The 11,407-nt window shown below is 47.6% G+C and overlaps 3 protein-coding genes across 3 annotated transcripts; 2 read left to right on the plus strand and 1 right to left on the minus strand.

Moving 5' to 3' along the window:
• Positions 1-1,547: 1,547 nt before the first annotated feature.
• DEU56DRAFT_817293 (Rapamycin-insensitive companion of mTOR, N-term-domain-containing protein) lies at positions 1,548-7,302 on the plus strand. The gene is made up of 28 exons (XM_041353909.1): positions 1,548-1,808; positions 1,870-1,950; positions 1,999-2,080; positions 2,132-2,248; positions 2,300-2,528; positions 2,578-2,712; positions 2,765-2,985; positions 3,038-3,204; positions 3,254-3,359; positions 3,409-3,491; positions 3,542-3,629; positions 3,681-3,817; positions 3,866-3,994; positions 4,042-4,184; positions 4,234-4,351; positions 4,402-4,581; positions 4,632-4,766; positions 4,822-4,937; positions 4,986-5,090; positions 5,140-5,191; positions 5,246-5,484; positions 5,540-5,618; positions 5,669-5,757; positions 5,807-5,987; positions 6,036-6,142; positions 6,192-6,336; positions 6,384-6,532; positions 6,589-7,302. The coding sequence occupies exons 1-28, from the start codon at positions 1,671-1,673 to the stop codon at positions 6,971-6,973; spliced, it is 3,936 nt and encodes a 1,311-aa protein (XP_041205912.1). The 5' UTR covers positions 1,548-1,670; the 3' UTR covers positions 6,974-7,302.
• Positions 7,303-7,594: 292 nt separating this feature from the next.
• DEU56DRAFT_817296 (uncharacterized protein) lies at positions 7,595-10,503 on the minus strand. The gene is made up of 17 exons (XM_041353910.1): positions 10,355-10,503; positions 10,061-10,289; positions 9,950-10,010; positions 9,863-9,901; positions 9,794-9,808; positions 9,327-9,739; positions 9,193-9,277; positions 9,053-9,142; positions 8,947-9,003; positions 8,830-8,896; positions 8,756-8,776; positions 8,604-8,705; positions 8,506-8,555; positions 8,323-8,452; positions 8,216-8,265; positions 7,790-8,167; positions 7,595-7,737 (listed from the first exon to the last, which is right to left on the minus strand). Exons 2-17 carry the CDS (start codon positions 10,099-10,101, stop codon positions 7,699-7,701), a joined length of 1,638 nt encoding a protein of 545 aa, XP_041205913.1. The 5' UTR covers positions 10,102-10,289; positions 10,355-10,503; the 3' UTR covers positions 7,595-7,698.
• Positions 10,504-10,506: 3 nt separating this feature from the next.
• On the plus strand, positions 10,507-11,352 carry DEU56DRAFT_817315 (Ndufs4, NADH dehydrogenase Fe-S protein 4). Its single transcript, XM_041353911.1, has 5 exons — positions 10,507-10,734; positions 10,793-10,943; positions 10,998-11,071; positions 11,126-11,141; positions 11,195-11,352. Exons 1-5 carry the CDS (start codon positions 10,536-10,538, stop codon positions 11,286-11,288), a joined length of 534 nt encoding a protein of 177 aa, XP_041205914.1. The 5' UTR covers positions 10,507-10,535; the 3' UTR covers positions 11,289-11,352.
• Positions 11,353-11,407: the final 55 nt, after the last annotated feature.

An 11,407-nucleotide genomic window follows, 5' to 3' on the forward strand; every position in this document is an offset into this window, starting at 1 on the left:
TATGAAAGTATACCCAGTTGTACAACCATCAAGGGCCTCCTGCCAGCAATAAGTATATGTTATCGTAAACGTCAAGGTACCCGCTAGCCTCGTTGAACACAACGTTCTGGAACAACCGTGTTATTCTGAGAAGCGTTTGAAGCATGCGTTCTTCCCAAAACGTCGGGTTAGGTACCCGCAGCCTGCAAGTCTCTCTTTTGCCGACCACGCAAGATGACTTGTGTGAACCTCCTATCACTGATTAGATATATCTACGACAATTGATGGCAACATTTTTCACCTAACTTATTGCAATGTTTTACCTGGAGTCGCCTCAGTCGCATCGCCAGGTAGTATTATACCCAAAGAGTCCACACAAGCCTGATGACTCCATGAGCTCGAAGCTCTGCCTGATTGGAGTGGGTGACCTATTATGCGATAGTATTCGTCGCCGAACTCTCTCACCTCAATAAAGAAAATCTGCGTCTGAGGCACGACCTCGCAGAGGTCGTCAATAACTCGGCTGACTAGCCGAATGCAGGAGACGGCGAAGGTCCTGGCAAAAGACTGACTAGCGCGGCACCTTTGATCCACGCAAGAACGTTTTAGAACAGGTAGTGGACGATGTTTTCCTGTGGCGGCGACTTCTACGTTTGGAATTGTGCAAGTGACGAAATACTTGTTGTAATCAAGCCAAAGAAAAGGTAGAACCCACGAAGATGCGCGTAAGGGATCTTGAGTGACAGTGTTAATGCTGTGTTCTGCCGTGTTACGAACTGCCTAAGTAAACTCATGTAAGTTTTTGGGGGACGGAGCAAGTTCAAGTTTGAACCCCTTGTCTACCACTCAACTGTGGTCTCTTTTGCCGCTATACCTAGTATTTCTTGTGGTCTCCTCTATGTTTGCGAGCAGCGAATGCGTTCGGAAGGGTCAATAGCACTGTTAAAAATTCAAGCCACATCAAAACCCCTCTTCAATCATTGGGCGGTGATATAAAGAGCTGTTCACTTCAATTGCCCCTTGGACTCGTCGCTTTGAAAACATGCACGATAGCTCAGCGTGTCTTTGTATGCACGAAGAAACGCTGAAATATCATACTTAGTAGCCAACTGAAGGTGATCCAGCTGCAGCAGAATCTTGAAATTGACGACGTACATCAGGACCGCACAAGCTGCGTGCCAGTCGACACTTGAATCGGATTTTAACGCGGCTGCAAATCAAAGTTTTGAATTGTACATACTCGGAATTTTTTAGCGTGAACCTCACTCGTTGAGATCGCGCGAATTGAGATGACGAGTCGATTTTCGGGTGCTGGCTCCATTGCTGACCCTCTTGAGGCTTCAACGTTCAACGACGAATTGTGACTGCTGCCAGTGGCCCGCCGTCAGAAACGCCGCCTGCCAGTACAGAATCTCTGGTCATGAATAATGGCCTCATAGTGACAGTTGGCTTGAGCTTGGTTATGTCGGCAGAGCGAGGAATGGGGTACGTGGTGAACGAAGAGACTGTTGTGATGAATTCTAAGAGAATTGTTGTCGAGACAACAGAACCGCAAACCAAGTTTAGATCAAAAAGCCTCCGACCAAGTCGCGGTCTCTAGTCTGTTAGTACTCAACTAAGCTGCTAAGCAGCCACTACTCCTAAAACCTGCAGCACCTGTCTATATCACTACCCGTCCACAGCAGGCGTTGATGCCCACCAGCATCGATCATGAGAACTCTGGAACAACACACCCAGCTAATATCTCATCATCTTCCAAGTCTACTGGCTTGGAGCCAACGAACCAGCTCCATGATACCGAAGTGACTAACAGAGACTACGACGATCAGGTAGATCCTTCCTTTGTTTTGTTCCAACCTGGCCAATAGCAAGCGCTCATTTACCCATCAGCTCGATACCCTCAATGCATTATTGGAGCGGGAAAATAGGATTAAAGAGGGTGCTGAGAGGTTTCTCAAATTGCCTCTGAACGTATGTACCATTTCATTCATGTCGACTGATTTACAGTGTGTTCCACAGGAGACGATGCGTTTGCAAGTGGAATCGGAGCTCGAGATGGCGACGGGCGAAATTGAGTCTTTGACAAGGAAGATCGAACTTGGTGCGTCGTCTTCATGATTCGCGTTGGAACCGCTGATACACGACGCACCAGAAACATCTCGAGGCAGGCGCAGGAAGAACGGAGTTCCTGTGAATCGGCGCAAATTCGCTGGTCAAACTCCTCCAGTCGGGGTTCGGTTTAGGGCGGACAGTGATGATAGGGATAGAGGTCTGTAGGCAGAATTATTTGGTTTGACTTGGAAGTTGACATTTGGGGTAGATGATTTCAGAACAACTCTGGCTCAAGCCAATGCCTGCATCAAATCCTTAAATTCGCTATCGCGTCCGATAACATCGCCCCCTCCAGCATCGTCCCCGTCGTCCGCGAGCAGTACATCTGCAGCAGACAACGACAAGTCCAGGATAGATATAATGAACCGGCTTGTCTCCATTCTCCAACGCAATCTTCGCGTCCGCTACGAAATAAATCTACCCGAGGTTGTTCAAGCGTGAGCAGTTTTACGCGCCTTCATCAGTACTTATTGATGCCATTTTCAGGATAATCCCTGCTCTCGCTGATCGATGTTCTATGCATTGCCGAGCCGCTGCCTATCGGCTCGTCAGGCATGCATTGGTTGATTCAGATTCAGCAGACGAGCTGCATAAACAGCCTCTGGAGTGGTTCATTGTGAAGTATTGTGTTTATTTTTTACCTGTGGCACTAATCTCACATTTATCCGAACAGATCTCTATCGCGAGATAACAAACACGCCATAGAGAGGGAACAAGTAATCAAGCTCATTCGTACTATCGTCGATATCGTTTCCGAACCTCGAGATCGACGTGGCATTACCGGAACAAAGACGATCCCTCTTTCCGAATCCATTATGCGAGCATTTTTAGCAGTTGCTGAGCATGCTGAAGATCCTTTTCGTCCTATCTGCATACAAACTCTTGCCGAAATGGGTGCGTGAATGTGTTTTCTTCAATCATCCTGCGGCTGATCAAAACATTGAAGTTCTCATTGACATTGATCTCGTGGCGCGATCCGGAGGCATTCGATTCCTTTTGCATGCCCTAGGTGAAGGCCCAGTCGAAGTTGGGCCAATATTGGCAGCCACATTCTTGCACATTATCGACTCCCCTCGTACTCGCGCATACCTGCATCTTGGAACTGACCTGGAGGTGGGCAGGCCGTTCTTCTTGGTGTTCACGATTTTACTTGGCGTACTAGATTGCTCTCTCTGCCATCACAGATGCTTATGGCAAGGGCGCAGACCACGCGGATCGTATGCGGAGCTGTACCAAGATCATACAACTGATGCTACGGACTTGGAGCGGTAGGCATTTTGTGACGTGTTATCCGTCAAAGCATGAATCGATTTATAGGGTTGATGTATTTCTGCCTGGGAAATCAACACGCAATCAAGTCTCTCGTCGATACGCTACGAATACCATCTCTCGAAACTAGAGTGTGTTGTTTGAGTCTGCGTCAGAAGACAAGAACTCACATCCATTCAAGGAGATAGTGCTGGATATGTTCTTTGATCTATTCAATATCAAGGCTCCGCAATGGTATAAAACGTTCATTGACGGTCGGCGGCTCACAAGTAAGTCAGCTAGCCATCCCGGGTTTGTTAGTAACTCAAGGACGAGCTCAGTGTACCGAAAACCCCGAGCTTTTGCAGATCAGCTCGCAGATCAGAAACTTCCAGAAAAAGCTCCTGAAACACTAAAGCTTACTGACCAATACATTGCCCTTCTTGTCCTCGTGTTTACGGATGCTGGTCTGATAGATGTAAGCATATACCCATTGTACACCTGCACCTAACCTAACAACCAACAGGCACTCACGGCAATGCTTGAAGAATGCACCACTGGCTCCAACCTGTCACGTAAAGCAACCCTGCTCATGGCCGAGGTCATGCAGATGGCGAATAGAGTACTTCCCCTGGGTGTCGCTGCCAAGATACAGGTACAGCCTGCATCCAATTTATTTCTTGGAGTCTGAATCCGCTTTAGGCTGTTCCTCGCGTGTTTAATCTAGCAGCAGATTATAACCGAGGAGAACACAGGATAGTCGGAACATCTGCTCTTTCTGCAATCGACAGCTTCAACCGCAATCGTCTGAGACTGCAACCTAGTGTTAGGAATGCACGCCCAAGGTAAGCGCTTGTGGATGGCCAGGAAACAAACATTTACCTGTTATCATAGGGCGAATTCCACTGAGGACGCAGTCCGAAGAGGACAGCGACAAGTTGAGCAGGTTAAAATCAAAATTGGAATGCAGATGGACGATAAGACTTTCCAATCGTCGTTGCTCGAGACTCAGGTGCGTTTAACTTCGGGTCCGTGCTGTGGATTGAGTTGACTTTGCCCCAGGTGATGTTAACAAAAGACAGTGCGAAATGGAATTTTGAGATGCTTCAAGAGTTGATCGAAGGGCCATTATTGAATCCCAAGCGATTGGAAGAAGCCATCAAAGTAGCAAGATTCATGCGACGGCTACTGTCCTTTTTCCATCCGTTCACCCATCGATTTTCTGACCTTCCAAAGAAACAGGTATTTTGTAGTCTTGTTTCAGATGCTCCATGCTGATCATAAATCGCAAGCCCAATGTCCGCTGGGTGCGCTTGGGATGCTCTCTTCTCACCACGTTGCTGGCTAGTCCAGACGGGATTAGGTTCCTTGCTTCGGAAGATGATTTGTTGAAGCAAATAGTGAAGTGTTTTGCTCAGTTGGACCCTGTATGATTTTATCAAGTCGACCCCGCGATTTTGTTGATGCCGACATGTCTTGCAGTTCAACGGCACATCAGAATCCGATCCTATGTTTTCCAAGTACAGACTATCCGAGACGTTGACTTATGGCTACTTCGAGATGCTCGGAACTTTAAGCAAGCATGCAGAAGGCATTGAGTGAGTCATTCGCAATCCCTGATGTACTTTGCTGATGAACGCCTCCAGGCTGATGGAAAAGTTCAAGTTTTTTACTGCTTTCTATCACCTTAGCGAGCTGCGCGATCGCGAAGATTTGATCACCGCTGTGATTACGAATCTTGATTATACGATGTGAGCGCACGATTGTTATAATAGAGGCTATCATTGACTGGACATCAAGTGATGGTCATCCCCGTATCGTGCTATCGAAAGCTCTTACATCGAGCGACGTCGTGAGTCATGCCACGTCCAATGCACCGTTCATTCGCTTTATATGCATTCCACAGCGCACACGCCTTTATGCGACGAATCACCTTGGAGATCTCATACGAGACTCAGTTACACCAGTCGCGTGGACACTGCGTCTTCTTCTAACTCAAATATATGATCAAGCGCCAGAGGTTTGTGAATTGGCGATCCAATTCCTTGAAGAAGCCTGCGATGCTATGGAAGTACTGCAACTTGTCGTAGAAATGCAACCAACGATGGACCATCTCGGAGAAATTGGACATCCGTTACTGCTCAAGTATGTTAACTCTTCTACTGCGTTAAGCTGAGACGCAGAGCTAACCTGAAACCAGATTCATGTCAACTCCGATGGGCTTCCGTTACTTGTACAGCGCAGGTTACATCGACAGAGAAATGGACATGTGGTTCCATGTAGGTGCTTTCCTTTATCACCAATTCTCCCTTGACCGTCGCCTACCCAGGAACGTAACATCTACTACGTCGTACAAGTGGAGATTTTCCTGTCCAAGGTCTTCAGCTCAGAGGCTGCAGAAGATGATGAAGATGTCTTGTACGTGCCGCTCTCCAATGCAGCCGCGGTGTAGCTAATATAACCTCAGGGCCTTCGACGGAGTCGTTCCGCCCCACTTTTATGGGGAAATGTCGAAAACTGAGCTCGGCTGTCAAGTTCTTAGCGAAAAGGGCCATTTCTCCGAGTTCTCTCATTTCATAAAACAGCACGGTCTTGAGAGTGAAGATCTTGAATTGATTCTCAAACTCAAGAGCATCCTGTGGGCAGTGGTGCGTTGTCTCCGCCGTGTTCAAGTCAAATCATTGATAGTATCATAGGGGAATGTCGGAGCCACCGAGGGCGGTCTCCCGTTTCTGGAAGAGGAAGAGATTATCCCTGCGATATTGGAGATCGCCGAACACTCTCTCATTCCCTCGGTGCGAGGGTAAGCACTTTGTTGACTTCTCGGTCCATTGCGTTGAACGCAAATTTAGGACGTGTTTCTTCGTTCTCGGGTTAATCTCCTCAACATCTCAAGGAGCTGAAATCTTAGACGATTATCGGTGGGAGGCAACTTTGTCGCCACTTGGGGTGCCGACCGGGTTATGCATACCCTTGGATCTGGATAAATTTATTTCAGTAAGGCACTAGAATTCTCTGTGCCGTGCTATGTCTGACGTTTCCAGTTACCTGCGTGGGATCCTGTCGGGGTAAAGGGGGACGGCGATTCTCGGCTTATACCGCCAACATCGCATACCGACCTGGAGGTGATCTCTGCAATAGAGAACCTAAGCAACACCGTGATTGCAAACGCTGCATCAAGATCACTTGCCAGGTAAATTATATAAAATAGTTCTGCGCTTTCCCACAATTATTCAACGACCATCCCAGGATGAAGTCTCGACCAGAATACCGATCGGCATTCTCGTCACCCTCTGTATTTTTCCGTGCGCTACACACCGTTTCGACGCAACGGTACCGTTTACCAGTACGGAGATATATATTCGATCTCTTTACCACCGAGTTGGATGGTGAACTGGTCCTGGAGCTATCCGCATGTGCCAATTCCCTCCGCGCACCACCGATGTTCAAGCAATCTGAAGCACATATCAATCGGGTAGTGAGCATGTTCGGGGTGAAACATGCTAGAGGAGCCTCCGAGAGCGATGATGAAGATGATGATATGGATGATGCTGTCGATGAAACAACGAATGACAGAAATCCTGTGATGATTACGCTCCGACCAGTGAGCAGGATCATTGGCTTTGACAAGTGATCTTATTTGTAGCGGGCATGGATATTTGTATTTGACTTCATGTCTTGGACACTGCACTTCTGATGTATCATATATACCACCACTCCAATCAGCCCACCCTCCAACATGAAACTTGGCAGTAACCTAAATATACCAGTACTACGAGTGTGACAGGAAACAAGCACTCAGTTAAAGTCAGTGGACAGTGGATTTTCTTTGTTGTCGAGACCTAAAAAGTTCATCAAATATACACGTTCATAGACCAGCTGCACCAGCCAGCACGTCATCGACATTCTCGTCATCCTTCAATGCGAGCTAGTGCTGTGTCCTTCTTTGCTTTAATGTAAGCTGCCAGTGCCGGTACAACAATTCGCTGTGTTTTGTTCGTCCCATCAAACGGTTTCAAGGAATCCTTCCCCTTGAGAGGTAATATAATCGTTATGCACGGCTGCCAAAGCAATCGCGATTACTTGGGCGGCCCTGCATCGTGCCAATTTTTGTGGCGTGAATGCGGGAGAGGGGCAGGCTACATTTCTGTACAACTGTCCCGAGGCAAAGACACCTTGCTCTGTGATGTTGTCCCCCCAGAGACCTTCAGGCACCGAACAGGACGATCCGCGTGATCATTGACGAATGCACTGACAGGGTCAATTCGTTGTATCGTTCTGATTGACAATCTTCCTCGTGAGGACATATGACAAAAGCCTTCCCGGTTCTACTTATATATGATTCGTCTCTGTGGCGCCTCAAAGACGGAGGGTAAATTTACTCAAGAATTTTGTCACCTAGAGATAGAAATTGCTCAAGCGATGGCATAGAGAACAACTATGGACTCACTACCATGTCGTGTAAAATCCGCGAAGCGGAACCACGGATGTATAACCACGACAGCAATAAGACTGCAGTGCATTTCAAAGCCTTCTTCACAGCCTTTGTTCGCCTTGCCCATACCCATTTCTCGGCGCCGACTGCCACATAATGATCCCAATTCGGTTTGCGATGCCACCACCACCAAACCGTCGCAGGCCAAGGAAACGGATAAAATACCTTGCCTGTGCCGTTCGTACGTGTCCATGAGTGGCAGTGGACGAACACCGAGCGGGAGATTCGTTCATGAAGCTTTGCATTATATGCATCTGTGGGTGAAGCTTTGACAGTAAAAGATGAGGCCAAACCAGTAAGGACCGGCTCTATGAGTTGAAGGATGTATGCAACCTTGTAACAAAATTGAGTAGAAAGATACAAAAAGTACGCTGAATTTACCTGGACTTCTTCCATGAACAACGTTGATGTCGGTGTTCCGGAATTTGGTCCTGTGATCATTATCTCAGGCAACAAGTCGATAATCACATGCTGTCTTTCGCACTCACCAGCTAGGAAGTAAAAGTTTGGTACGTCAGGAACTGCAGTCCCGAGGTATGCGGTAGGGCCACCATGTGTATCATAATAGCTTTGGATGGTGGTTCCATTCAAGCCTCGAACGTGCATCGGGTACCGCTCCTGTTTGCGCATTTGGCATCCTATAGAACATAAAATCACGTATAGCAACTCACGCCGATGAATCCGGTCGCGTATACGATGACATCAAATGGCAAAATTTCACCTAAATCGATGTGAGGAAAGTGACGATGTATTGACGAGCCATACACACCAGTCTTTGTGATGATACCATTCTCCACTATTTCGGCGATTCCGTCGAAGTTCAGCGTCACGTTAGGGCGATGGAGACTTGCCAGGAAACCACTGTTTGCGACTGCATGGAATTAAAATGGGAGAGCACGAATTTAATTGCTCCCGACAAACCGGTTCGCTTGCAACCTGGAGCTGTGGAACATCTGAATACAAAGAAAATTCCTTGATCACTAGCAGACACGCACGATAATTGGGTATCATATGAGCATGGTATTTACTGGGTGTGCTATCAAGGATGTATTTTGTCATCGCCTGACAGGAAATGTTAGATTGAATGCCTGATACTCTCGCAACCTGCTCACCTCACGTCGTTTCTTCAGAGTTTTGTCACTCGGGCGTACGATAGTGGGAAGATCGAACTACAACACATGTCAGCATGCTAAAACCCTGTGATGCAGCTGGCCCGACCCAGAACATAATCCATGCTCGATGCAATCGCATCGCCAGGGGGATGTTGGCAAATATCCATTTCTCATTCTCCGAGTACGGAATATGTGGCTTAGATGTTGTATTTAGCTGCTGAATCATCGCACACAGCGCAAACTCACTCGAGTATTGAACCAGGTCGGGGTACGGATGAAGTTGACTACCTCAACAGATGGGTCTTCTGAAACAGATGGCACGAATTGCGCTCTTGTTGCATGTCACCACCGAATACGTGCGCAGAAGTCGTGCGACTCACCCGGAAGACGCGTTTCCAATCACCGCAACACGCTTATTCTGCAGATCTACTGAGCCTGGCCACCGTGCGCAGTGAAACGAAGGCCCCTGGAAACTCCGAACTCCAGGGATCTCGTATGGAATCTTTGGGGCCTCCAAAATACCAACGGCAGATATCACGACGTGGGCCACACTCGTCATCCTCTTGCCCGAAAAGACGTTTTCCGCAATAAGAGTGTACTGTTGTTTCGCATCATCCCATTCGACAGATAACACCTTTGTGTTGAATGCGATGTGTGGATATAGATCATATTTCTTCGAGAGCTTAATCCAGTAGGCTTGAATCTCCGGTTGAAGGCCATGTGACTTGTTCCAGTATGGGTAAAGGTCTGATGATAAGCTGTACCAATGGATTTGGACATCCGACGAGCATCCCTAGAAAAAGAGTTCAGGTGAGTGATATGTTGCAGTTTCAGTCATTAATCATACAGGATATGTGTTGGCCTGTGCAAGAAATTAAATTGTCAGGAGGATATTTGATATCTCACAACAACATACCCTCCACACTCCGCCAACTTCAGACCCTTTCTCATATATCTATTGAAATTTTCAGCAGCATACCACTCGTTGCATGGATGCACTCACTGTGAAATCCTCAAATCCGAGCTTGGTTTTGAGAGCAATAGCTTGGGACAATCCGCCAACACTGCGCATGTGTATTCAGTTGGTGTATAATCAAATGACAGTGATACTTACCCGGTGCCAATGATAGCGACTCTTCGCTGGAGGTTGCCCATGTAAGAAAATGTGCCATTCTCAACACTCTGAGTCTTCCTTTAATACCCACTCAGTATGATAGGCTTTAGGGAACGAGGTCATATGACCCTATCGCGCGATAAACATCCAACCTCCGGGCCAAGAAGTCCGTATCCTAAATACGACTGTGAGATATCTCATACTGACCGCCGCACTGTGGGTAGTAGATCTATTGGCTGAATTTAGCGCCTAATTCTGTGAAAGTCACAGCAAAAGATTGGCTTAGATCCTCACGGTTTGTTCGTCCTATCCAGAAGTACCCCCGTTAAGTGCACGTCGAGGACAATGGTATGGTAAAGTTCTGAGGATTGCTATATACATGATAGTACATAGACGCCCTGCACAGCCACCAAACCGGAGTTCGCCGTGTCTTCCGAGAGTAGCTCGTCTCTTCGCCTCTCAATAGATTTCGACAATGTCTCTGCTCCGTGCTTATAAGCAGGGAATACCCAGACGGGCACTTCCTGCGTGTCCAACTTATACGCGCCGTTTCTTTGCGGAAACTCCCAACCAGCCGGTTCGCACTGGCGATGCCCCCCAGAAAGACACCACCCAAATTGCGGAGGTGGCTCATACTGATGTATTGACGGCTGAAGTCATAAGTGGTGCTCCAGGTGTGTTTCAACCAACCGACACCAATGAAAACGTCGTGCTTAATGACCGAAAATGCAGCGGAGCTCCGGCATCGCATGGTACGGATCTATCAACCAGCCCGTAACACCATGCAAAGCGGGGCAGGAAAGTCAGAGCGGTGGCGCATTGACTGGGATATTTTGTCGGGAGCAGGTCGGTGGGAGAATCCTTTGATGGGTTGGGCCAGTTCGTAAGTATTGCTCTATTCCTTCATCTGTGACGGCGTTCATCACTGTCTGCACAGCGCGGATTACATGCAGGGTACCAGAATGTCATTCAGAAGCAAGGAGGATGCCATGCACTTTGCAGAAAAACAAGGTACGCTGCAACATTTCTACTCGACGTCCATTGCCCTCATGTTCTTTTCATTAGGCTGGAATTACTATGTGTGAGTGCCTCCCTCGCTTTTGACACGAACTTGACACTGACGAGCCACTGCAGACAACCACCACCCACCAAGAAAATCCCTCCAAAGAACTATTCAGAGAATTTCGTGTACAGGCCGAATAAACTACGGATAATGCGCACGAAGTAGACTGTCATTCTGTCCATAGAACTACTGCACCTGATCCACAAGTCTGCAATTGGTTGGAACTTAAGATGTCGGACTCATTCTGGATAAGACATAACGTCAGATATTAAGCGCTTAAGCCT

This window comes from Suillus clintonianus (assembly GCF_016758775.1).
Source record: "Suillus clintonianus strain FC179 chromosome Unknown DEU56scaffold_64, whole genome shotgun sequence".
Classification (NCBI taxonomy): domain Eukaryota; kingdom Fungi; phylum Basidiomycota; class Agaricomycetes; order Boletales; family Suillaceae; genus Suillus; species Suillus clintonianus.